General features: G+C 45.1%; 1 protein-coding gene across 4 annotated transcripts; it reads left to right on the top strand.

Moving 5' to 3' along the window:
* Window positions 1-8,342: 8,342 nt before the first annotated feature.
* Window positions 8,343-26,988, top strand: RHEX (regulator of hemoglobinization and erythroid cell expansion). 4 transcript variants are annotated; one of them, XM_042976035.1, is made up of 8 exons: window positions 8,343-8,394; window positions 10,985-11,075; window positions 21,797-21,986; window positions 22,093-22,355; window positions 22,569-22,669; window positions 23,971-24,096; window positions 25,403-25,473; window positions 26,005-26,988. In XM_042976035.1, the coding sequence occupies exons 4-8, from the start codon at window positions 22,345-22,347 to the stop codon at window positions 26,203-26,205; spliced, it is 510 nt and encodes a 169-aa protein (XP_042831969.1). In that variant the 5' UTR covers window positions 8,343-8,394; window positions 10,985-11,075; window positions 21,797-21,986; window positions 22,093-22,344; the 3' UTR covers window positions 26,206-26,988. The 4 variants fall into 4 exon arrangements, with proteins under 4 accessions (XP_042831969.1, XP_042831968.1, XP_042831970.1 ...); XM_042976034.1 differs by having other exon boundaries at window positions 21,800-21,986; XM_042976036.1 differs by having other exon boundaries at window positions 21,800-21,986; window positions 22,212-22,355.
* The last annotated feature ends 566 nt before the right edge of the window (window positions 26,989-27,554 follow it).

Here is a 27,554-nt window from a genome sequence, read left to right on the forward strand (position 1 = left end):
CTGGAATAAGGGGGCAACTGCCTAGGTGTCACACTGTCACAGAAGGTCCCCGGGGACCAGGCTAGCTCTGCTTCTGCCCAGGGAGAGTGCAGAGTAGCCTTTAGACTTTCATGGTGGCAAGTGGGGTGACTGTGCCCAGCTCGAAGCCAAGACGCCCCCTCTACCAGCCTTGATTTCTGCACGAGGGCTTCCAATTCTTAATGAGGCAACAAGAGACATGTCTGTAGAACAGCAGGTGTCAGCTGGGAGAAATTGCATACCCCTTCCAGGGGACATTTGAAGATATCAGGTGACATTTTTGATTATCACAGTGAGATGGGGTGTGTGTGTGTGTGTGTGTGTGTGTATGTGCACTACTGGGACACACTGGGTAGAGGCCAGGGATGCTGCTAAATATCCTACCATGCATTGTATGGCCCTCTGGAAGCTAGAATTAGCCTGCACAAAAAATGTCAGTAACGCTGCTCTTGAGGATGGCTGCCCCGGGGTCTTCCTAGAGCTTGTGTGTGAGTCTGCCTTGGTGCTGGCTCCTAGGCTAAAATACAGATATTGCCCAGCTCTCTCTGCCCCAATCTTGGGACCCGTGGTGATTCTAACAACAATAAAATGAACACTTAATAGTGATTAAGAAATCTTAGCAACTAGAAGGGAGGATGACCAACCATCCTGATTGGCTGGGGATGGTACTGGTTTTAGCATCGAGAATTCCGGGTCCCAGGAAACCCCTCGGGTCTGAGCTAACAGCTAGGACTCCAATACTAAATCAGTGTTTGTGACTTTGGAGCCAGCTTCCCTTCCCACTTCAGATGGGAGAATTCCGGACATCTCCAGCTAAGGTCTGGAGATCAAGTGAGCTATGTGCCCAGGTCTTGGGCTCTAGGATAAATTCCTCCAGCTCACCCTCAGAAATTGTCCACCGATCACCAGCCTGGAGGGGGTAGCTGTCTTCCTCTCTCTGTTACCCCCTCGCACCCATGGCTCCCGCATCAGTCTCTGAGGAGCTGCTCAGTGCATTTTGCTGAATGAGCGAATTGATGCTGTTCTTCTGGAAGATTCTTGGGAAATTCTGTTAAGTAGGTGGAGGAGCTTCTAGACGTTGTGGCCATTGTTATTTCCCCTGGAAAAGTACAATTCTGCAAGGCCCTGAAAACCCTCAAAGAAAATGTATCCGTTTTAACAAGGACAGGGATCTGGAACATGAAATACTTTGCAAAGTCCTAAGAGAAATCTCTCTGTGTGACTGGAAAAGAGGTTTACTTGCTCTCTTAATATTTCTATTACAGGATGGAAAAAACCAGCTTCTCAGTGCCCAGCAGGGAGGAGTATTTTATCACTGACATTATTTAGAATTATTGGCTCAGGGTGCTAATAAAAGCAGACTGCTTTTAGTTTCATTGTTTTAAAATCCCCTGCAGGGCACCTGGGTGGCTCAGTCGGTTAAGCATCTGACTCTTGGTTTTGGCTCAGGTCATGATCTCACAGTTCATGAGTTCAAGCCCCGCATAGGGCTTTGCACTGACAGTGTAGAGCCTGCTTGAGATTCTCTCTCTGCCCTTTCCCTGCTTGTGCTCTCCATCTCTTTCTGTCTCTCTCTCAAAAATAAATAAACTTTTAAAAAATTAAAAAAATAAAATCCTCTATAGACAACACACCCCTTTAACACCTGCCTCCCAGATGGACAGCTCCCACTGTACCTGCATCACCCCCTTGGGTTACCACTGAGCTGACAGCGTAACCCAGCTGTTCGCTGATTGTGTACAACCCTTACCAAGTTAACTAATGTCCAGCCTTTTTTCATCTCTAAAATGGAAATAATAATGACTACCTCAACAGGAGTTGTCCAATGATGTTATATGAAAATATTCTATAAACTGTAAGATGCTATAGAAAATGTGAAGAGTTATTACCGGCTGGTTAATACAATTGATTATGTTCTAAGGAGTTATTTCTCATTGGCTAGTAGTCGAGTGAACTAGAATCAGCAGGACTATGTTGCCATCACTCGAAGGGAGTGGCCATTATCCATGAACACGGGTAGTGTTTTTTGTTTTTTGTTTCCAAAACCTGCCTCAAGTATCATTTAGCAGCAGCTTCTCATAAAAAGGAACTCGACGAATAAATAAATCACATGACCCCCAATTTTTCACTTCCTTAGGAGCTGATCATCTAAGTGGGAAGCTAAAACAGACACAAAAAAGTAGAAGACAGTTTGTGCACCAGGTGGGCTAGCCTGGATGGAAGAAAGGACACACTCGATGTGCAAACATCGAGTATCCCAAACTTAATGAAATTGACGAGGATCCTTGTTTTTAGAAAAAAATGTATTTCAGGCTTTGGAAAAATAGTGGACTCCTCTAATATACTCTGAAAATACGTTTCTTGGCGTAGATGTTCAAAACTTGATCTAGTAGGGGCGCCTGGGTGGTGCAGTCGGTTGAGCATCTGACTTCAGCTCAGGTCATGATCTCACAATTCATGGGTTCGAGCCTGATGCTGTGCTGACAGCTCGGAGCCTGGACCTGCTTCAAATTCTGTGTCTCCCTCTCTCTGCCCCTCCCCTGCCCACATACTGTCTCTCTCTCTCTCAAAAATAAATAAACATGAAAAAATGTTTAAAAACAAACCTTGATCTAGGAAATTCACTGACACCCCCTGGAAACACACCAGCTGGGACAATCCTGACTGCATGAGGAAAATGGGGGGACATACAGGGGCCGGAACATGTTAGATGAATGTTCCCTGAGACCTGGTGTCTATGAATTGCTGTCTCATACCTCCTGTGTCTTTTCCATGATTTGGGGGTCTCCGCCTGTCCTTCTGATGTTGGAGCACCACAAGGCTCTCTCCCGGGACCTCCATCCCTTCATTCTACTCCCAAAGGCTTCAGGGACATCTGCTTGCTGAGGCCACTGAAATGTCCATCTCAAACTGTAGATAGAAGCTAGGGTTTCTCTGACAAAGACTGTGATGAGCCTCTGGGTCTGTTTCCTGACTCCCTTTTACTTTCCAGAATATAGCACTTACCACACCTTTGTGTGATTTCTTATCTGGAGTCTATAATCCCAATCCCTTGAGGATAGTGACCACGTCTTTCTTCTTTACTCTGTATTCCAAGTGCTTAGCATAGGGCCAGGTTTAAGAGGTAATAGGTTCAGTGGGTTAAGTGTCCAACTCTTGATTTCGGCTCAGGTCATGATGTCACAGGTCATGCATTTGAGTCCCACATCGGTCTCTGAGCTGACAGTGCGGAGCCTGCTTGGGATTCTCTCTCTCCCACCTCTCTCTGCCCCTCCCCTGCTTATGCTGTCTCTCAAAATAAATAAATAAATAAACTTTAAAAATGAAAAAGATATTAAAACCTAATGTTTGCAGAGTGTTTTGCAATGAATGGAGTGCTTCACGTGAACTCATTAATTCTTAAGCAATTCGGGGATGTGGGCATCTCAGTGCATCTGTCACTGAGGTTAAACTTTAGGTTATAGACTGAGATCACTAATCAATAAAAAGTTTGAACTGAAAGGGAGGAGAGGAGTGGAGGGGGTGGCCAGGGGCAAGAAGCTCCTGGCCATAGACTGTTGACTCTGGGAAGGTGCAGGGCTTGGTGCTTGTCATGTGAAATGTGAACTTAGGGTTGTGCACTGCACAACCCCAGGGCGTTGAGTGTCAACCTACTTGCCGATGCAGAAAATCCATTAGGGGGTATAGAAAGTATGCAAATATTGCAGAAAGCAAGTGGTTTTCAAAATGATAATAAAAGTTCTGAGTTTGAATCCTGGTTCTGTTAGTTCCTACAATCCTGAATTTGGGAACCTCCCCAAGTTTCAGCTTCTTTATTTTATTTTATTTTATTATTAAATTTTTTTTACTGTTTATTTATTTTTTTGAGAGAGACAAAGAGACAGCACAAGCTGGGGAGGGCAGAGACGGAGACACAGAATCTGAAGCAGGCTCCAGGCTTGGAGCTGTCAGCCCAGAACGTGATGTGGGGCTCGAATGCACAAACCATGAGCTCATGACCTGCCCTGGAATTGAGAATCCAATGCTCAACTGACTGAGCCACCCAGATGACCCCAGCTTCTTCGTTGTAAAATAGTATCCTCCTTATAAATTTGTTGTGGGGTTAAATGAATTAGTGTAAAGAAAGCAAGTGGTACAGATGCTGACACTCATTAAATAATAAAACATTTTATTACTAATGATAAACAGATTTGAAAAAAGTAAGCTAAAACCTTTGTGGCAATAACACTCTGTCATTACTGAAAAATGACCGTTCATTGCTCTCCAGATTGTAGATGATGGGCTCACTCCAATACTGCGGCTGGAATACATCTTCTGCAAGTAGAAGGGCAAAGTGATTCAAAAACCATAAGAGCACTTTCCTTGAACTTAGATATTCACTTCAAGAACTTAATCCTAAGGAAATAGTCTGAACTAAGGGGGAAAAAAACCAGTGTGTACAAAGTTATCCATGATGGTGTTGTCTGCAATGGTAAGAACACTGGAAACAACTGAGTGATGACCCAAGGAATGGTTTGACTTTGGGTTATACTAGCAAAGTGGGATATTAGGCAGCCATTAAACATACCACGAAGGGATATCTAGGTGGCTTAGTCAGTTAATCTATCTTGGCTCAGGTTTGTGAGTTTGAGCCCCGTGTCAGGCTCTGCACTAACAGCATAGAGCCTGCTTGGGCTTCTGTCTCTCCCTCTCTCTGCCCCTCCTCTGCTCTCTCTCTCTCAAAATAAATAAAATAAACTTAAAAAAATACCATGAGGGGGCACCTGGCTGGCTCAATCAGTAGAGTTTGCAACTCTTGATCTTGGGGTTGTGAGTTCAAGCCCCACGTTGAGTGTAGAGATTACTTAAAAATAAAATCTTTAAAAAAATGCCTGAAAACTTTTTGGGCCCCGAGGGACCCACCTGAGCAGACACCCTGAGGAGAGAGGGAGCCTGGAAAAGGATGAAGAGAGAAAAGCAAGCAAAATACCTGAGATACGGCTAAAAGGGTGGTGACTGCCAGATAGTGGGAGCCTTCTGGATCTTAGTCAGGATCTTGGATTTCATCCTAAGTGCAATGGGAGGCCATGGGAGGCTTTGGCAGAGGATGCCATCACCAGAGCTGTGGGTTTTAAAAGCTCCTTTGTTACAGTGCGGAAAACAATTTGGAAAAGTATTTTTAAAGAGCAAGTATGCAGGGGAAGTATTATAGAAAATGGATCAGGAAATGGATTCGGAAAAACGGACTAGGAAAATGATTGCATAGTGAGCAGGGTGTTTTCTCTTTGCCTGAAAATTCCTATTCCTGTTGACACACCATTAAAGACGGAGAGAGAAAATGCTCTCCTGTAGAGAGTAGCTGCGTTCTCTGGGACACACTGGGTCCCACAGATGTTGGAGACATCGCACAGAAAAGGGCTTTGGAGGGGATGCTGTCTTATGAACTGTCCGGGGCGGGGAGGGGAAAGCATGTTATCGAGGTCCATCAGCCACTCCAGCAGGTGATAAACTATCAAAAATAGCTTCCTGTTGATGGTACAGGTATTATAACTTCATGTATCACTGTTCTGATCTCCCCTCGGATCCTGCCTTTGGGGCTGGAGTCTGTTAGGCTCAAAGCAGAGAGAGGAGAGCCATATCATATGGGGCTCCGCAGATGACGGGGGACTGTGCGAGGAACACATTCCCGGGGCCTCCGAGCCGGAGCAGGCCAAGCGCTTTAGCGGGTGAATCCTCAGCTCATCTTCGGCAGGTGTGTGCGTGCCGTCAGGTAGTGCACGAGCCCCTGGCATACCCCAGAGCCCTCGGACTCATTCACTCTCTTATCCACTGGCCACAGACATTTGTCAAGCACCTATTACAAGTGCAGGCAGAGTTCTGGCAACCCGGGACATGGAGAAGAATAAGACAGAGACCCCCAATAATTCTTACTTTGCTATTCAGAGCAGAGTCGTGGATGATCTCACTACAACTCCTTCCAGTTCTAGATGAGGAAAATACAGCCCAGAGAGGTCAAATGCCTCAGATCTCTAGGGCACTGAGGTCCAAGTCAAGTGGACTTCCTATTATTCTAACACTGTCTAGAGAGAGTACACAAGTGGAGGACCCAAAATACATCATGTTCAATGATCCTTAATAACTACATGATCCTGGGGCGCCTGGGTGGCTCAGTCGGTTAGGCGTCCGACTTCGGCTCAGGTCATGATCTCACGGTCTGTGAGTTCGAGCCCCGCATCGGGCTCTGTGCTGACAGCTCAGAGCCTGGAGCCTGTTTCAGATTCTGTGTCTCCCTCTCTCTGACCCTCCCCCGTTCATGCTCTGTCCCTCTCTGTCTCAAAAATAAATAAATGTAAAAAAAATTTTTTTTTAAATAACTACATGATCCTGTGAGCCTCAGAGAGGCTCGTGGAAGGTTCTGGTCCAAGAGTGGTCCATGCAAAAGAGCAGAGCTTCGTGAAGTTTGCGCAACTCTGGCTGCTGCCATAACTACAACAGGTTCGTGTGAGAGGATAATCAAATTGCGGAGATTTGTCTTGATTCCTGTAGGTTAACTGTAGCTCGAGTTAATCACTTAGAGATCATGGCAGAGTCGGGAGCAGAGAGAAGTGTAGTTGACATTAGCAGGTCAATGTGGAGGACATGGACAGTCCAGTTAGGAAATCACTCTTGTGTGTCCCCAAATCTTGAGTGATAGCAGGGCTTTGTGTTCTTAACACAATCCCAAGCAGCAGCTACCGCCACAAACGTATTTCCACAGTGAGCCGATGATACATCGAGGGTCATAGAACACCGAGCCGGACTCAGCCTAAAGAATGGCTTTCTAACTTTCTTTCAGAGAATAAAAGTATAGATCGCTACCATTTGTTGTTTACCACAGAAAGGAACTTCTGTTAAGTGCTTTGCCTAATTATTTATATGACTTCACTTTAAAAAACCTTATGAGTTGTGGCAAGAGCCTAAATGTCCATCAACTGATGAATGGATAAAGAAATGGTGGTTTATATACTACGTGGCAATGAGAAAGAATGAAATATGGCCATTGGTAGCAACGTGGATGGAACTGGAGAGTGTGATGCTAAGTGAAATAAGCCACACAGAGAAAGACAGATACCATATGTTTTCACTCTTACGTGGATCCTGAGAAACTTAACAGAAACCCATGGGGGAGGGGAAGGAAAAAAAAAAAAAAAAAAGAGGTTAGAGTGGGAGAGAGCCAAAGCATAAGAGACTGTTAAAAACTGAGAACAAACTAAGGGTTGATGGGGGGTGGGAGGGAGGGGAGGGGAGGTGACGGGCACTGAAGAGGGCATCTTTTGGGATGAGCACTGGGTGTTGTATGGAAACCAATTTGACAATAAATTTCATATATTGGAAAAAAAATAATTTAATTTCATATATTAAAAAAAACCTTATGAGATTAAAAAAATAGGTATTTATTGTTAACCCAATTTTACAGATGAAAAAACTGAGGATCAGAGAGGTTAAGCAACTTTTGTCAAGTCACACAGCTACCAAGTAGTATAGCAGGGTTTAAATCTGAATATATCTGATTCTGAAGCCATTATTCTATACTGGTTAACTTGTCCTGTGACAGGGAGGTGATATCACAGAGATTTATAAAATTCTGCTTTCTTGGTTTCCTATCAGGATCATTTTATCCTCATCACATCTTCTTCGCTCCCAAATTTCAGTCCTGGGGTTTAGCTTGAGACCCGCCCAAAGCTGGTCTATCACACAAACTGCAACAACCATCCTAGGTTGGCCCCATTTAATGTTGAATGGCAAAGAAATTGTCCTTGGAAAATGATCCTCATCAGTTGCCCTGCGTCCCATACGCAATCTCTTCATCTGTGGTCACATCAAAGATGGGCCAAGTTGGAAGGGACCTTTGCTAATATCTCGAGACCCACTTCTTCATTTTATGGAGGAAGAACATGAGGTTCCTCGTGGGAAAGTGATTTGTCTGAACTCACGCAGCAAGTTAATATCCGAGGTTGGACTTGAACCCAGGCCTCTTGACTCCTCTTATCAGTGCTCTTTCCCCTCTACCAGGTTATGTGCATATTGGTGGTATTTCAGTGTGCATTCCCATGGAGAGAGACCACTAATCTCCTCCATCTGTGTAAACTGTCTGCAAAGAGAAGCCGGGTAGAGCCCTGCTGAGGGAGATAGAAGGTGTTATCTATTGCTTCGCTCGGTTCTACTCAACAGAGTTAGATTATTATCTTCTGAGCAGCCTGTCCCCGCCCTGTTGGAAATGATGAAACATTTGCGACTGACCTCCAATGAGTGAGGAGCTTCCGGGTGGGGCTGGGGGGTCTGTGGAGGAGATGTTTCCATCATTGGAAACATTGTCGAAACACCAGCTGGGATCAGACCTTGCTCTTGGCCCTGGAGGTAAGTATTGTCTGGGTAGGTAGAATTTTAGATTAGTTGAAGAAATGTGTATCTGTGAACATACACGTGTAGAAGTCTCAGAGGGGATTCTCTGTTTATGTGCTGGGATTCCAGAGTGTGGAATTCGATTGCATTCAGGTTGGACTGGACCTGAGATTGAGCAGTTTTTACTTGATGGATATTAGTTTCTTGTTCCCAAGATCTAAGGTATGTCTGTACTAATTGTGGCAGTAATCAGAGCTCCTGGCTGGAAGGTGGGTAGACCTTGGATCCAGACAGAACTAGATCCAAAGAATGCTGCTAGCCCTGTGTAAGCCTCAGTTTCTTCATCTGTAAAATGGGTATAAAACCACCCACCGTCCAGTATTGCTATGAGGATTACAGACAAGGAGTAGTTTAGTGCCCAGTAAAGTGCTACTTTTAAAATAAATTTCTTTTTTTAATTTTTTAAGTCTATTTATTTTGAGAGAGCAAGATTAGGAGAGTGGGGGAGGTGTAGAGAGAGAGAGAGAGGGAGAGAGAGAATCCCAAGCAGACTCTTCACGGTCAGCAAAGAGCCCAATGTGGGGCTCCAGCTCACGAACCACAAGATCATGACCTGAGCTGAAATTAAGAGTCTGATACCTAACTGACTGAGCCACCCAGGTACCCCTCCATTAATTAATTACTCTGGGCTGCTGGAAACCAGATCCAAGAGGATATCTCCCTGCAGAAGGCTTTTCCTTCAGGTTCCAGAAGGTTGTTCTGAGTTGCAAAAAACTGGTGTACGTGGTGGGAAGCTGACCGGGGTGGCAATTTGAAAATGTTATGAATGGGTGCGGGGGGGACCTGGGCGGCTCAGTCGTTTAAGCATTCAACTCTTGATTTTGGCTTAGGTCATGATCCCTGGGCTGTGGGATTGAGCCCCGCGTCAAGCTCCTTGCTGAGTTTGGAGCCTGCTTGAGATTCTCTCTCCTTCTCCCTCTGCTCCTCTGCCTAGCTTTCGTGCTCTCTCGCTCTACAAAAAGTAAAAAAAAAAAAAAGAAGGAAGTTAAAACAAAAGAAAATGTTATAAATGGAAGTCAGAAAATGCGGGCTGTCAAAGAGGAGAGTCACGGAACAACAGCAAAGAATAATAGGTGACCTTACGTAGAGTTTGCTATGCGCCCGCAACTCTTCTGACAGCTTGACGTATTCTAATTCATTTAATCTGTACAGAACGCCTGAAAATGTGCTATTCGTAACTTCTCTTCACAGATGAGGAAACTGAGGCACAGAGGTGTTAAATGACTTGACTGAAGTCAAACAGTGAAAGAAAACACTTGTGGAGAAGTTAGCTCAGAAGAGTGTTCTGGGAGCAGTCCTCTGGGGAGTTTGGAAAGCACAGTGGTCAGAAGTGTAGCTGAGGCACTTAGGGAAGTTGTGGCAGTGGACAGGCCTGTGGCTTGTTCTGTAAACTGACCTTATTATTCAAGCTTTGGCAACTCTACTCAAAATAATACCTTGAGTGGGATTGGCTGTGCAATTGGCAGGGCGGAGGACAGATGGAAATCTGGGGTTCCCTGTTAAAAAGTTATTAAGAATTTATTTATTTATTTTTTAATGTTTATTTACTTTTGAGAGAGGCAGAGCGCAACTGGGGGAGGGGCAGAGAGAGCGATGAGAGATGGAGACACAGAATCCCAAGTAGGCTCCTGGCTCTGAGCTGTCAGCACAGAACGCGAACCCATGAACCGCGAGATCATGACCTGAGCCGAAGCCGGATGCTCAACCTACTGAACCACCCAGGAGCCCCCCAAAATTATTAAGAATTTAAAGATGGCAAGAGCAGAGCCCGAAACCAATCAAGGGGCCCTCGCCCTACGAGGCTGCATAGGAGTCATGCCCATGAAGCCAGCGCTGGTCCTGAGACCCAGCAGTGAGGCAGGGAAAGTGCTGGAAGATCTCACAGTCTCCCTTACCCCTCTTGATAAACTCTTTGAGGGAGACGTTTGAATTCCCAATGAGCTGAGGAGGCAACGGAGACTCAGGGACATCAACCCTAAGGTTAAACAGTGTTTCTCCTATGTGAATTGATTTGATTGCAAAGAATGTTACAAAGTGCCTCTCCTACACCTCGTCTCCAAGTATCGTGCCAGAAACTGCGGAGTATAAAGTATGGACAAGCCCTGGTCAGAGCCAGGGCAGCATTCACAAACTGAGCATAATCTGTAGAAGGTTCTTCGTTTCTCTGAATTCGGGTTGCATTTATCTCAAGCAATTGCTGGCACAATGACTTCCCCAATATTATGAATCAGACATTTCGTATAATTTGGTTTTCTTCCTCAAAAATTGTCAGCGCCTGCCCCTATGAATATGTATTACTAGACATGTGGCATATCTCGTGGGAACTCAAAGGTGCTATTTCTGGTTGATTGGAGTCTCATCATCTGTGTCCACATTAGACTCAGAATCCTAGGACAACAAAACGTTAGAACTAGACACACCCTCCCCCCTCAGTTGTAGACAGGGAAACTGAGGCTCAGAAAGACAAGGTGACCTGTCAAAGGTGGCCGAATTTGCAAAGTCATCAGGCTGGAAAGTTGATCTGGGTTCTCGTTTCATATTCCAGATGTGTCCCAACCACCTGGGTTGAGGCCCCTGCCATGGTAACCGGCGCTGACGGGAACCCAGAGACGATTGTTCTGACACCCAGGACAAAGGTGACGCCCCAACCCTCTGCTGTCCCCTCACTCCTCCCTTCTCACTGGTGGATATTTTGATCTTCTCCGTCCTCCGGTGCATGGACACGGCAGCAGTCGTGGGAGCAGGGACTGTTTAGGACTGATACCTCCCAGGACCATATGGCTCCGTGCCTTGGGTTGCTTATATCTCCCATCTGAAAGTCATGGGTCAGCCCAGTTTCCTTACAGGGCCCTGTGGAAATGGTGTGTTTATATAGTTCAGCCAGTTTGTGTTGAATCCTCTGTTCTGGTCTGAGGATCACTCCCCGTTGAGCACCCATACGAGCCAGGCACTCAGCTGACCTTCTCAAATACTGTGTGCAGTGCGGTGACGGCTCTGGCCCCAAACAGCCTGGGTTTGAATTCTGTCCTCCCCGTGCGGGATTAGAGTCCGATTTTCTCATATATAACCTGGGGACGACCACAGTGGCGACCTCGTAAGTTTGCCATCGTGATGATTAAACGAAATAATTTATGCAAAATGCTTCGCCCGATGCTGGCACATAGAGCAAGCACACAACTTGAGTTGAAAAAATGAAACAGGTGCTGTCCCCATTTTTCAGGTAAAACTCGAGGCCTGGGGAAAGAAAGCAACTCACAGCCAGGAGGGCCAGAGCTAAAGCTTCAAACCCAATCCCCCTGGCCCCCAAGTCCCTGCTCCTCCGTATTTTCCTGCACCTACTTGTGAGGTTGGCTTGTGGTATACCCTACTTGCTCCCACTCTCTTATTTACATGTGGCTAAATCTGTGTCAAAACTTGTTGAAGACGGTGAGTGGATTTCCCTGTAGCCAGAGCTGGCAGCCACCTTCAGCCGGCCTGCTCTGGCCCTCCTTCTCCATCCAGCCATAGCCTGTTCTTCAGTCGTTCTACTCAGTGACTCCTCTCTGAATATTCTATTGAGCGGGGATCAACTTTTCCTCTGACATAGTGCATAGTAGTGACACCACTCCTTCTGAACATTCGTCATGCTTCATGGTGACATCTCTTCTTTTGGATTTTTCGCTTATTAACGTCCGGATTTTCCGACACAGTGTGAGCTCTTGAATGTTCAGATGGCGTTCTCTCCTTCTTCCTGTCCATCAGAGTATTTCGCCCAGGGCCGTGCACCTAGACCTCTCAGTGTGTACTTGATCGATTGGAACTCGGACATTTAGCTGATTGTCTCAGTGTTCTATTAACATGATGAGATATAGTTTAGATTGTAAATGAATTTTTGATGTAGATAAGTTTGGAACTATGCTGACTGAGCAGCTCAGAATTTCTGGGCTTGTTTTCTTTTCCTGATTAGAAAAAAGATACATGTACATTGCAGAAAACTTTGATATGACAGATAGTGTAAAGAATTAAATAAAACATCATCCACAATTGCAATATGCAGTTTTGTTAACATTTAGGTATATTTTTTATCTATTTCCCCTTTGTGAAAAAAGAACATTAAAATAACCCCCAATTTAATTGCCGTAAATTTACATTCACGAATAAATCTATATTTGATATGAAAAATTATTGTCAACGAACTATTCGGGATTTGGTGAACCAAATCAGGTGATTGGGGGTTATCACTAAACTAATATAAAAGACAAAAACATTTAATGACCCAAAGTTTTCTTTTTTGTACAAATTTTCATTCTTTTTAAAAAAAATATGTTCTGTAGGTAGCTAACTATAACTGCATTGTTCTTCCTCATGGAACAGATTCCTTCCCCAGATTAATTTTTTCTCAATATAATTTTAAATGTTGGTATAATATTCCACTCTATACCTTCACCCTAATTTATCTAATCTTTGTGTTTCAGTTAGGTTGTTTCCCATTTTTCACTTCTTTAATCAATAGTGGGTACAGCTACCTTGTGATAATAGCTTTAGTCCTATTCCAGATTGTCTGTAAACTGTTCCATGCTTTTTACCCATTTATCATTTGGGGATAGGAGGGCTTTTCTTAAAAATTTTTTTAATCTAAAACCTTTTAAAGTTATGTATTGCACACACTGGTTCTAACATTTTTGTCTATTTGCCTTTAAATTTTGCTTACTTGACTTTAATATGTGAAGTTTTAATATTTTAGAGTGGAATCTATTTTTTCCTGTTGCTTTGTGACTTCTTCCATTGCGTATAAGCTGAGACAGTTTTCTCTCATCTGGGGATTTAATAAATATTATTGAATATGTGAATATCCAGTCCCATATCCTTCTACTTTTAATGACTCAACTTAAAACGATTTACTTCTTTAATCCCTTTGGAATTTATTTTGTTGTATCATGTCTGGGTGTAAGTTATTTTTTTTCTTACAGGTGGCTAATTCATTATTCTGTGTGCAACATTTTCTAAATGACACTTTCCTTTCCTCCCACTGCCTTGTGAACCACTTTTATGATAATATTTTTTGTACATCCTAGTGTAGTTTTTCAAATCTACACCACCCTTTAACAATGGTATGTCAGGAACCTGCCTGGTCACAAATCCTTTTCAAACGTGTTCCAGATCTTCTGGACTGTTGTTAATTTTTTGCCCAGATAAATTTTAGAATTCATTTGGAGTCGTAAAAAATTTCTCACTGTAGTTTTGACTGGAGTTATATTGAACCAACAAATTAATTTCAAAATGATTTTTTTTTTTTTTTTTTTTTTTTTAGTCTTCTGGATTGCCAGTCTGGAACATGGGAATGTTCTCTCTATTAGTGTCTCTCTATTAGTTTATGTCTTGTACATCTCTCAGTACGTTTTTATTATTTTCTTCAAAATAACTTTCTTACAATTAAAATTATTCTTAGCTCTATGAGGTGCAATGGCTGCTAAGGTTGCCGGGCCCCCCTCCATGCAATTCCATTACCTCACTGGTTATTGCTGATACAATAGGAAGAAGAGCTGGTAATTTTAGAATAGTTATCATGCTTTCAGGACTTTTCCTGAGTAGTCTGATTAATCTCACTGCTTTTTCAATTGACCGTTTGGGATTTCTAGGTATAAAATCACATCTCTTGCAAATCAGGATAAATTTGACTTGCCCTTCCCCAAGCTGTACCTTCGTTAATGTCACGTATCAGTTAATTAGCTTAGGCTCCAACACCCGGCTGCCTGGGCACAAAAACCCCATTAACTCTTCTTACCACCTTGAGCAAATTACTTAACTTCTACGTGTCTTAGTTTTGCCCTCTGTAAAATGGAAATGACAATTATATTTCAATTAAAAAAAAAAAAAGAAAGAAAAGAAAAAGGAGAAAAATAGCACCTACCTCCTAGGGTGATTGAGAGAATCAGGTGAGTTATAGATGTCAAAGTGTCACAGAACATCTCAATAAACATTCCACACCCTTATTATTACTCTAGGTTAGAGGTCGGAGGAACTTCTAACTTCCCAGGGTTAGAGTTTCCAGGATTAATTTTTTAAAATGGTTACAGCAGACATCTTTGTTCTTGGCTGCTAAAACATTTTACCACTTGGGAAGATGTTGATTATTGGTACAGAAGGGATATTCTTTATTATAGTAAGAAATTATTCTCATATTCTTATTTTATTAACTTAAAAAGTAAGAAATGAGTATTTTATTTCATCAAATGTTTTTCGGTGTTTTACTGAGGTGAACATTTTAAAAACTGGTTCTTGGGGTGCCTGGGTGGCTCAGTTGGTTAAGCATCTGACTTTGGCTCAGGTCATGATCTCACAGTTTGTGGGTTCGAGCCCTGCGTTGGGCTCTGTGCTAACAGCTCAGAGCCTGGAGCCTGCTTCAGATTTCGTGTCTCCCTCTCTCTCCGCCTCTCCCCCACTCATGCTCTCTCTCTCTCTCTCTGTCTCAAAAATAAATAAATGTTAAAAAAATAATAATAATAAAATAAAAACTTGATCTATTGATGCTATATTCATATCATGTAAGAGGCAATTTGCTGTAATGATTGAGAGCTGGGCTTGGTTTGAAATTTGGCTCTGGCCATGGTGGGGTGGTGATGGGGGACCAGGGCAAATTGCTCGACCTCTCCAAACCTTTCTGTCTTATCTAGGAAATGGTGGTAGTGTCTATCCTTGCAGAGTAAGGTCATGTTAAATACCCAACATTAGTTTTCATTATTGTAATAACTAATTTCCTGGATGTTCCTGAAGGAACTCCTTGACATTATCCTATATTTACTTCTGTATTTGTAAGTGACAAGATTCTGCAGAGTTTTCCACCTTTTTTATGCTCTGGATCTGCTTATACAGCATAAACATTACGTGTTCCTTAAAAGTTTGAAGTAACTTATTTTCTAAAACTATTCGGGGGGTGCCTGGGTGACTCAGTTGGTTGAGAGTCTGACTCTTGATTTTGGTTCACGTCATGATCCTAGTATCATGGGATCGAGCCCCACATCGGACTCCCATGCTGAGAGTGGAGGCTGCTTAAGATGATCTCTCTCCCTCTGCCCCACTCTCTAAAATTAAAACAAAACAAAACAAAAAAAACCCCAACTATTTGGACACAAAATTTGAGTAGATTAGTTCCAATAATGCTTTTAATTTCTAAATAATAGTAACTCTCTTTTATTGTATGCTTCTTTCTTTTTAAAATTTTTTTTAATGTTTATTTATTTTTGAGAGAGGGAGAAACAGAGTGTGAGCGGGGGAGGGGCAGAGAGAGAGGGAGACACAGAATATGAAGGAGGTTCCAGGCTCCGAGCCATCAGCACAGAGCCCGATGCGGGGCTCGGACTCACAAACTGCGAGATCATGACCTGAGCCAAAGTCGGATGCTCAACCGACTGAGCCACCCAGGCGCCCCTATTGTATGCTTCTTTCTATGTGGCGAAAGTTGTAATAACTACTTCACATAACTCATCTGACTTTATCCTCAGAAGCAGGTATCATTTGTATCCATCTTATTCAAACCTAAGAACCAGTTATTATTGCTCCCATCTTACAGATAAGAAAACTAAGGCTTTGAAGGGTTCAAGAACTAGACCAAGCTCATGCAGGGAATGAGCTGGGGTGTGAACCCACGCTTCCAGACGCCAGTTCTCTGTCTTTAGCGGCTACATGCCATGCTGCCTCCCCAACTTCTTTCTTGTGATCTTGTTTTGGTTTTGGTGCCTTATGGAATCAATTTTGCTCGTTTATATCTTTCTAGAAACTCATGAATTTTATTGAGATTACATTAAAAAATTCCTTAGTAGCCTCACAGTTTTTGATCTCCTCTGTTTCTGTGGTTATATACATAATCGTGTATGTATACGGTTTCCGTGGTTTGGCTGATTTATGTTTCCTCTTTTTTTTGATTATTCCCAACTGCATATTAAATTAAGGAAGAAAAGTCTAGTAATGTGGAGGAGACTGGATGATACTATAAAATAGAAACAGATTTTGTTTTCTTTCAAAATATCCCATTTCCATCCAAATTTGCTTCTCTTTCCCCTTCCTGACTTCAGTCTTTAAAGAACAGAATGCTTGGAGCTAGAAGGAGCCTGAGGACTTTGAAGCACCAAGCCCCTTCATTCTCCAGGGCCTAGAAAGGATTCTACCCGTCCCAGCTCCCCAGCAGGCAAGCGCAGGAGAGAGAGAGAGACAGAGACAGAGACAGACAGAGGGCGAGCAAGGAGGGGCAGAGAGAGAGGGAGACACAGAATCTGAAGCAGGCTCCAGGCTCTGGGCTGTCAGCACAGAGCCCAATGTGGAGCTCGAACTCACGAACGGTGAGATTATGACCTGAGTGGAAGTTGATGCTTAACGGACTGAGCTACCCAGGAGCTACCTTAACGGACAGGTACCCAGTACCTTAAAGCTACTTAATTTTAAAAGATTGATAGCCTAACAATGTTGAGAGTGATTATTGATTATTGCATTCCATATGATTTTCATGTAAATCATCTTCTATTGTGCTCTTTTTTCAAACGACTCTTTGTGACTCTTCAGTGAAAGCATGGTGTCAGCCAGGAGGAGGTGCCTCTTAATTATTTCACCTCTATGTTAGGCTGTACCAACGAGAGCCCCACGAGAGCTCCTCTATCACAAGAAAGGGGAAACAATAAGATGGGACCCAGGCCTAACTGGACGTCTCGGGACTTCCACCCAGGCCTGAAGCAAGCAGAGGAGAGGCTCCCAGCACCCTGTGGGAGCGTGATTGGGAAATGCCTGGCAGGGCGTTACATTAGTATTGGTCTGGGCATCAAAACTAAGCATGTGAAAGAGGACAGGAGAGTCCAAATCTTGATCATGGAATGAGCCACGGCAAACTCTCACAGTCCAGGCACTTTTTTCACAACATAATTACTCTAAATTGCTCATTTCCTGGTTATTTGGTATGTGTGTGTGTTGTGGGGGGAGTGCAAATGAGCAGATGTTTTTGCCCACTGTCTGATCAGCAATCTGCAATTAGACCCCAAGGAACAACCTGCTCATTGTGGTTAGGGGCCATTAGCCACTTAAATAATGACATCTGTCATCATTTTCATACCTCATCCTGTCCCTGATCTTATCTTCAAACTGTGCTCAACATGAATGCCTGCCTTTCCTAAAATAGACCAACTCAATTTTTAATAGCTCTACTCCAGTCACCATCTTGGTGAAGTGTTTCAGGGTTGAACAACGTGTAGTTCGCAACTTCCTCGATTTACGATGGGGTCAGCTCCCGATAATCCCATCATAAATCGCAACTATTATAAGTCGGAAATGCTTTTACTCCACCTAACCTACCAAACATCAGAGCTTAGCCTAGCCTGCCTTAAACGTGCTCAAAACACTTACATTAGCCTAAAATCTAATCATCTGACACAGAGCCTATTGTTTAATGAAGTGTCGAATAGCTCATGTACTTTATTGAATCCTGTACTGAACGTGAAGAATGGAAGGCGTGTATGGCACAGAAGGGTTATGAGTGTATTGTCTGTGGACCCTCATGATCGCGTGGCTTATTGGGAGCTGCCCCACATCAGAGAGGGTTTGCACAGCATATCGCCAGCTCACAAAAAGATCTAAGGTCAAAATTCCAAGTACGGTTTCTACTGAATGGGTATGCTTTTCCGTACCCATTGTAACATCTAAAAATTAAGTCAAACTGTCGTGGGGCCCATCCGTAATCATCGAGTGCTTCTCACAAGCCTGATGTTGCATGAAGTTCCATACAAACAGCATAAAGCACTGAGCCCACACAAGAACTCTCTGAGATAGAGGCTATCGTTCTCCTCATCTTACAGGTACAGGAGCTGAGGTACTGAGAGGTTTAATAATTCACATCTAGAAGGGAACAGAACTTGGATTCAGACTGAAGTCTGTTGGACTTTATGCTATATACTGACACAGGTTCTGTGCACCATTTGGTTAGTGAGATGTTCACAATATACCAAAATGATGGAAGGAAGTGTAGGCAATATGGTTCTGTACGAAGAGCCAAACTAAGATATTGGTTTTAAAATAATGGGACATTTATTTAATGCAGCGATTCTCAACTGGGGGCAAAAGTGACTGCCTCACCCTGGGGCATTCGGAAATGTGTGGGGTCATTTTTGTCATTTTGGTTGTTACATTAGCCTGTTACAATGGTGGTCTTCCAAGATGCTGAATATCCAGTGGGGCGCAAAACAGCTCTAGACAACAAGGAACTGTCTGGCTCTGAATGTCACAGAGCACTAAGAAACACTGATAAAGTAGAATAGTAGTGTGCCAGAAACTCAAGTATGTAGCAAACTCAAATGGCTTCGGGGATCAGTCAGGGACGGAAGAGCACACACCCCTTCTTAGGGCATCCAAATCCAAATCTTTAAAGGACTTCATCAGACAAAATCACCTAGGCGCCGAATTTGGCCCGAGGGCCTCCAGAGTGGAAATTTTTTTTTTTAATTTTTTTTTTCAACGTTTTTTATTTATTTTTGGGACAGAGAGAGACAGAGCATGAACGGGGGAGGGGCAGAGAGAGAGGGAGACACAGAATCGGAAACAGGCTCCAGGCTCCGAGCCATCAGCCCAGAGCCTGACGCGGGGCTCGAACTCACGGACCGCGAGATCGTCACCTGGCTGAAGTCGGACGCTTAACCGACTGCGCCACCCAGGCGCCCCCAGAGTGGAAATTTTTAATGAAGGCTTTTCTGATCTGGAAACATGTTTACGATATACTCAGTGAAGAGAAAAAGCTGCTGATCAGTATGTTTAGAAAAGATCGTACACGTGTAAACACGGATTTACATGCACACCTATGCACAGTACATACATGTATGAGAACCTGTGGAGAGTGCTCTGGAGTCAACCGTGGGGTGATTTTGTGAAATGCTTTGCTTATTTGCATTTTGAATTGTACCACAAATATCTATTAGTTGTTTAATTTTTAATGAATAAGGAGAGAAAGGAGCCTTAAAAGAAATTAAAATTTAAGTGTGGTTTCAGAACCCAGCCCTAGTGGCTTTCTGGCCATCCCCTTGGATGAAAGAAGGAGAATAATTTCTGTGATTAAGGACAAATGAGACATTGAATATGAGGTAATCAATACTGACACACCAGAGGGGCGCCTGGGTGGCTCAGTCGGTTAAACGTCTGACCTCAGCTCGGGTCACGATCTCGCAGCTCATAAGTTTGAGCCCTGTGTCGAACTCTGTGCCGATGGCTCAGAGCCTGGAGCCTGCTTCGGATTCTGTGTCTCCTTCTCTCTCTGCCTCTCTCCCCTCGTGCTCTGTTTCTCCCCCTCTCTCTCTGCAAACTAAATAAATATTAAACAAAAAATACTAACATACTAAAACGCCTTTGAAAATGAACACTGTTGGTTCCCAGAGACACCAGCCTGTGATTTTTGCGTCTTTCATGATGCCATACAGCTCTCCCGGTGAAGTCCGATCTTTTGCAGCTGCCCCAGAAATCAATACTGCAATTTGCTTGAGAAATCAATGCCTGTCGAAATTTCAAGAGGGTTTATCCAAAATAAGACAAGAGCCAGGCATTTAAAATATAACTATGCCCTTTTCCATCAAGTTGCCCAATCCTTCAAGATCACCATTTTCCCTGAAAAATCCCCATTTTGCTTCATCTCCATCGTTTCTGTGTTTTATTTCCAGCGTCTTGACTCTGCAAATTTCATTTTGTGCACAAGTCACTTTCGACTAAGCTTTCTTTCTGCAGTTTGCTCATCCTGCGGGGGGATACTGGATTTTCTACCCACTGGTCTATGGACTTCAGGGACTTCCCGGAGTCCTTTCTCACCTGCCTTCTGGGGTGTGTTCACCTCCTGCTCCCTGCCTCCCCCCCCTTCCCCCCCACTGTAGCCCCTTCTTACCAGCACCTGATGCTTACGAGGCAACCGGGCACATTTACCTTGACAAGCAATGGGTAGATAGCGTTAGGTTCCTTTGGGAGAAGTATCTAGAATTAATTATGTAGGGAAGGGGGTGGGTTAAGGAAGTACGATGAAGAAATTGGGTATGTGTTGCTTCCAACTTTTGATCTTGTAAAGAAAAGCCACTGCCAAGGACTAGCGTGTTGGTATGTGAAAGGAGATGGTGTATTTTCTCTCTGGAAACTTGCAGCTGGCCAACGCCCACAGCCCTGGAGAGGGTTTGGTGGCAAACCCCACAGCCTTCCTGCCCCTCATTGCCTTCTCTCTGTCTTGCTTCTTGGTCTGAGTTCTGATCTTAGAAAGCCCCAGTGTGAAAACTACAAATAAAAACAAGACTTTCAGGACTTTCCCACTGCCCTTCGCCCTTGGAAACACTGATGGGGAAAATAGGTGTCAGGAGAGTGAAAGGCTGTTTAAGGTTTATGGTCTGCAGCAGGGCGGTGGGTGGTTGTCTCCCCATCTCTGCTGAGTAAGTATCATCTCAGAGGCTTTGAAATTATCCTGCCTTTGTCTTTTAGTAAATTCCATATTCAGCAACATGCTGATGAAATTCATAAGCTGATTTTTTAAATTAATTTTTTAATGTTTATTTTTTGAGAGAGAGAGAGAGAAACAGAACATGAGCAGGGGAGGGACAGAAAGAGAGGGAGTCACAGAATCCGAAGCAGGCTCCAGGCTCCAAGCTGTCAGCACAGAGCCTGATATGGGGCTCGAACCCACTAGCCGTGAGATCATGAGTTGAGCTGAAGTCGGACGCTTAACTGACTGAGCTACCCAGGCACCTGATTTTTATTTATTTATTTAAATATTTTTTAATTTATTTTTGAAGGAGAGAGAGAGACAGAGCATGAGCAGGGGAGGGGCAGAGAGAGGGAGACACAGAATCCGAAGCGGGCTCCAGGTTCCGAGATGTCAGCACAGAGCCCGATGCGGGGCTCGAACCCGCAAACTGTGAGATCATGACCTGAGCCGAAGCCGGACGCTCAACCGACTGAGCCACCCAGGCGCCCCCTGATTTTTAAAATCAACATATTCATGAGTGTGTAAGAGCATCCAGAGTCTAAACCCCAGTGATATCCAGAGTCTAAAACCCCACGAAGCCACGAATGGTGTGCATGTGATTTCTTTCTTTTTTTTTTTTTTTAAGTTTATTTATTTATTGAGAGAGAGAAAGAGTGCAAGCAGGATATAGGCAGATAGAGAGAGAGAGGGAGTGAGAAAGAATCCCAAGCAGGCTCAGCACCATCAGTGCAGAGCCTGATGTGGGGCCTGAGCTCACAAACTGAGATCATGACCTGAGTTGAGACCAAGAGTCTGTCGCCTAACGGATTGAGCCACCCAGGCACCCCAAGATTTGGATTTCTTTAACAAATCTCTCCTGGCGTATTTGCGCATGTTCAACCCCTTGGTGCTTTCCAGCAGCAGGTGAAGATTCTCTGAAAGCCAAGACCAGTGGTTGAACGTGCAGGCTTGGACTTAGAGCCCAAATCCAGGCCCCACCACTTGCCAGCTGTGCGACCTCAGACATGAGCCTCTGCTCTCTGAATCTCATGCTGCTTGTTATCGAAAGAGCGTACTGATATCTCGGCCACGGGACCGTGTGAATCAGGTAGGAAGGTGGGTGTGCCAGGGGCTCAGCGCTGGGGCTGTCATCGAGTGCGTGCCCACCCCGTTCAGTGCTAACACCGAACTACGAGATACTGCCTGTTTTGTAGATTCAAAGCTTGAAATCTGGGGAGAGGAAAGCCAGTGACGCCCCGAGCAGCTGAGTTCGCCTGAAGGGAATTGGAGCGTAGAGCCCGGGAGTCCTGACCCGCTGCCTTGCCTCCTGCAGGTCTGTAGGACGGTCCCTCGGGTGGCTCTACGTGGAGACGAAGTGCCCAGAGTGGTTCCTTCCAGGTGTCTTCTTCCTGCCCCCACCAAAGCCTGAGCCTCACCTACGCCCACAGCTGCCCTGCAAGTTCATCATGCTGACGGAGTGAGTGGTTCCCATCAGACCGTGCACTTGGCTTCCAAGCATGCACGCCACGTTCCCTGGCTCCCTATACCTTCCCGTCCAGAGAGGCAAAGAGACCTGCCCTGAGACACACGGCAACACCAGATGGCTGCCTCTGGCTGGGGGCAGGGTGGATTTGCAGCCGATTTAGAATCTCCACAACCTCTAACTCTGATGCTGCTCCGTTCCCAACAGAGACATGAAGTTCTGGCATGGCTTAGTGATCGCAGTGGTGTCCCTCATTCTACAGACCTGCCTCTTCGCTGCCATCAACTACCTGCTCAGCAGGCACATGGGTAAATAGCCTGGCGTTCTTTCCTCCTAGTCCCCTGTAGGGACCACCCCTGAGCCTATAGCAAGACGAGCCCCGGAATACGCCTTGAATACGTACTTGAGGATCCACTAGCCGGGTCATCCCTTACTGGGTAATCCCCACTCTGACCCAACCTATTTCTGGTTGGAATGATGGCCCAGAGCCCTTCCACCACCCAGACCTTCTACCTAGGGATAAGCTTCTGCAGTACTCTTGAGGGTGGCTCATTTAGCCTGGGCCTAACTTTCTTCATCACCACCAAAGGACTCAAAATGAAGAAAGGACTTGAATTCCAGGAGAAGGGAATATGGCTAGACTAAAAGATGGACTTAGATTCTTTTTTTTTTCCAATATATGAAATTTATTGTCAAATTGGTTTCCATACAACACCCAGTGCTCATCCCAAAAGGTGCCCTCCTCAATACCCATCACCCACCCCCCGCCACCCTCCTACCCCCCATCAACCCTCAGTTTGTTCTCAGTTTTTAAGAGTCTCTTATGCTTTGGCTCTCTCCCACTCTAACCTCTTTTTTTTTTCCTTCCCCTCCCCCATGGGTTTCTGTTAAGTTTCTCAGGATCCATATAAGAGTGAAAACATATGGTATCTGTCTTTCTCTGTATGGCTTATTTCACTTAGCATAACACTCTCCAGTTCCAAGATGGACTTAAATTCTTGAACTGATTTACTGTGTTCTGTTCTGGGATGGCATTAAAATTAGGGAAAATAAAATAAAGGGACTCTAGGCTTCTCTAGCCATTCATTCATTCATTCATTCATTCAATATGACAGGGAACCAAACAAAAATCTGTGTCCTTATATAACTTACATATCATGGGGGGCACAGACAACAAACTAGATAAACAGGTAATACACACATGTTAGATTATGGTGAGTGCTAGGGAAGAAAAAGATGAAGCAAGGCAAGGAGGTATGAATTGGATGATGGCCAGCATCACTGAAACGCCAACCTTTTAGTATAAACATCTGGCAGTGAGGAAGCGAGCGGCACCTGCAAAGGCCCTGAGGCAGAAAGCTGTTTGGAAGAGAGGCCAGTGTGGCTGGAACGGAGAGAGGGGGGAACAGCGAGGCCACAGGGGGCCTTGGAGGCTGGGGCTTTGGCTCATCCTGCAAGCGAGGTGAGAGGTGCTGCAGGGTTGTGAGCAGAGCGCTGAGGTTTGAAGAGGTTCCTCTGAATGTTTTGCTGTCTCGAGGGCAGTGCTCAGAGACAGGATGTTCCTGACCTGGAGAGCTGGCACTTTTGACTCTTGCCCTGTCCGCTTTAGCCAGCCAGAGTGAGCGGATCCTGAAAGGGGCCAGGCTCCAGGCCCCCTGGCCCAGCCCTGCGCGTCAGCCATGTGCTGCCACGGAGGAGACGCGAAGCGCTCCTGTGCCTGCGCCCCGTCACAGGCGTGAGTAACGGGGCAGGGGAAGAACTTGTCATAAAGCTTATTCTGCTCTGTCCGGGCCGTGGAGAGCTGCTCTGCCGCAGCCGGGCTCTGTCCTGGCCAGCCCAGCCCCTGGCCGGAAGATTCCTCCCACCCGCCTCCCCGAAGGCCTCACCAGCCTAGCTTTTCCAGCAAGCTACTCTTTCATCACGCAGGGCAGATCTCGCTGGGTTTGGGTGGGTCTAAGTTCTTTTCCCCCTCTGATCATGTGTGAGCCACTGCAAAGGGAGCTTGGGGCCATCTCTGTTCCTGTCTTTGTCATTGAGACTATGGCACCTGTTTCCGTCTGGCCGAGATTTCAACTGCCTCTGCCTGCCTCTGGCCGTGGTATCCAGGGGTTTTAATAAATGCCAGTGTTGGTGATGGTTCAAGTCTACGTTCCCCTCTGGCAGGCGAGCCAGCAGGAATACCACCCACTGGTTTTCTCTCTCGAGGCTTGGGAGACCCACCAGGTCACCGTTCACACAATGGAAATTGCTGCTTCCGAAGCAAGACAGCTACCCCTGTGTGCTCACTCCCCAGAGATCGCACCTTTTCCAGCGGGTTTTCTCTTGATCGATTTGCATCCGCTCCGACCTTCCAATTTTATCTTTTCAGTTGGAGAGATCTGGTTGTCAGGCTTCCCTGGCACCGAGATAAGACCTCAGCGCAGGAGAGAACCAGAAGAGACCGCTCATGTGAATTCGGTGTTTCTGCAAAAAGGGAGGGGCACTGGCCTCATCGTGACCCTGGCCCTAGAGCGTCACCGAAGCCTGGCCAGAATCAGAGACTCTCTGGCAGGCACCTCAAAGATCATCATGCAACCTCCTTGTTTCACAGGGAGCAAAACCAGACACAAAAAGGGATGTCACCTGCCTAGCGTTAGTGACAGGTCTAGAGCCAAACCTGTGGCCGGGACTAGGGAGGCCAGAGCTACGTGCTCGGGGCCACGCTGCGTCAGCGTGTTCCTGCTTCTCCCTTCCAGCACAATCAAGTGATATTAGTCTTAGATGGAGCTGGACAGCGCGGCAGTGTCTGGACTCTTGGGCACATTCTTGCCTATTTGGCGGGGTGGAGGGGGGCGCTTTCTCTCCCCACCCTTTCTCTGTTCAGTGTCTTCTTTCTCTACTGCGGGCTCCGTATCTCTCTTCCCTGCTTGTCTTTGCATGGCTGGCTTTGCCTGACTTAGTCTCCTTCTCCCTTCCGTTGTGCCCATCCCCTCCTAACACCTCCCCACCCCCCACCCCGCTCCCCAGTGTTCCTTAGAAGAACAGTTTCTATTTCTCCCTAGATGACAGTGACACGTCCTCAGGTAGCTCCAACAGCTCGGACGTCTCCGGCAGCTTGCCTCCCACCTGCCAGGTAATGGACACCCCTAGTGGTCCCAGCCCTTCATATGCAGTTGGGGTCCTTGCTACAAAAGACTGAGCATCCAGGCCACTCCAGCTACAAGGATGAGAGCAGGGATGGAGGGGTTTCTTGAGTCATTACAACATCCTCGGGTGATGGGTGTCATGATCCTCAGGTTCATGGCATCCCCACAAAATGGGTCTGAGTGAACCATGAAAATGCAAGTGTCAATGGACCACCTCCTCCTCGCCATATCCCAGTCACCAGGCCAAAGTCTGCTCTGAGTCCTGACCTCACGGGGATTGAGTCTCCACATCTTTCCTGAAACCCCTGAATTCCCTGCAGACAGAGGCACAGAGCTGTTGGTAGTGTTCACCCTTGGCCTGGCCCTGCTCTCCGACACAGCCACCCGGAGCCAGCTTCTCTCCCTGCCAGCCTAGGGCGAGACCAGGGTCCTTCAGTGAGAGTGCAGTCCTGGGGTGTCCCCTCCTCCAACCCTGGTAGGAATCTTGACCCACATTTCTCTGCTTTTTTTCCCCTAAGGCCACCAAGGATGTGAATTACACACAAGTGGTCTTTTCAGCCCCTGGAGGACTAAAAACTGAACCTGCCCTGGACTATGAGAACATAAAGGAAACCACAGACTACGTCAATGTCAATCCAAAAAGCCACAGGCCCAATTTCTGGACTTTTGTGACCCCTGCTAACTCTGAGTCGGTAGAATACACTCAGGTGGCCATGTGAATTCTAGGGTTTTAACGGGGTGCAGTTCTCTACAAATTCTTGCACTCATTTTGGAAGGGAATGACTGTTTTTTGTTTTATTTTGTTTTGTTTTGTTTTAAACAAGGCGTAGGAGAATAAGTAGGCCTGTATCTCACTCAGCAAGCAAGATTCAGGTCAGCTGTCAAGTAGAACTTCCAGGATAAGTATGAATGAGTGGAGATATCAGTAGAGAAAGCGGTAATGTCTTTCTCCACAGAAAATTGTGGGGAAAAAAAATGTTTGATCAGCTGTAGCAGAGTTCTGTTTGGTAACCTTACCGTTAAAGTGACTCTCCGGGCTTTTTAATTTTTTGGCAATAAACAGCTTCCTTAAAAATTTTAAATGAAACGGCAACTACCAATTCCCCTTTTCCTCGTGCCTAACCCTGCACGCTGCCCCTTTTCAGAGCTACGTCTAGCTGAGCAATCCCGCTCTGCCCTCAGCACTTTAAATAGGCCACTTAGAAAGCCCGCCATCATCCAACCTTCGAATTCCCTGTTTTTTAGGGAACAAAAGATGACAGAGTTCTGGGTAAATACCAACTAGCATCACAATCTGGGATTCCAGAGAAAAATCTCCCCAAATTCAATCCAATGGAATGTAATATTCTTTTCTGGATTGTTCTTTGTTTGTGTAAAGCCAATTAGGAATACAAGGGCACTTTCTTAGCTTGATTAAAATAGCTTGTCTCAGGGGCGCCACGGAGGCACAGATGGTTAAGCATCAGACTCTTCATCTTGGCTCAGGGCATGATCTCACGGTTCGTGAGTTCGAGTCCCACATGGGGCTTTGTGTTGACAGCATGGAGCCTGCTTGGGATACTCTCTCTCTATTTCTCTGCCCCTCCCTCTCTCTCTCTCTCAAAATAAATAAACATTAAAAATAAAAGAATAGCTTATCTCAAATCAGCTGACTTCATGATATTTATGGGTAAGGACCTAGAACATAATTTTATTGAATCATGAATGGAGTAAGTGTCCACAAACCTGTCGTTTCCTTCATCTAACATTGTTCTAGAAGTCCTAATCGGTACAGTAAAACAATTGCCCAAAAGAAGAACTGTCAGTACTGGAAAGGAGGATAAACTTGGTCACTGTTTGCAGACAGTCTAGTCCTACAAAGTCGCAGAGAATTAACTTCAAATGTTTTTAAATTGATAACACGCAATAAGTAATAACCAGATAAATATGCAATATACTTTTTTAAATAGCTAATTAAGACTTGAAAGGCAATTTACTCACATTAGCTAAACAAACATCTCAAAAGATGAAAGCCCTAGGAATGTGCCGAAGACAAATCCCAAGTCCAGATGGGTGGCATCCAGGTCTT

Source organism: Panthera tigris, chromosome F3 (assembly GCF_018350195.1).
Source record: "Panthera tigris isolate Pti1 chromosome F3, P.tigris_Pti1_mat1.1, whole genome shotgun sequence".
NCBI classification, from domain to species: Eukaryota; Metazoa; Chordata; class Mammalia; order Carnivora; family Felidae; genus Panthera; species Panthera tigris.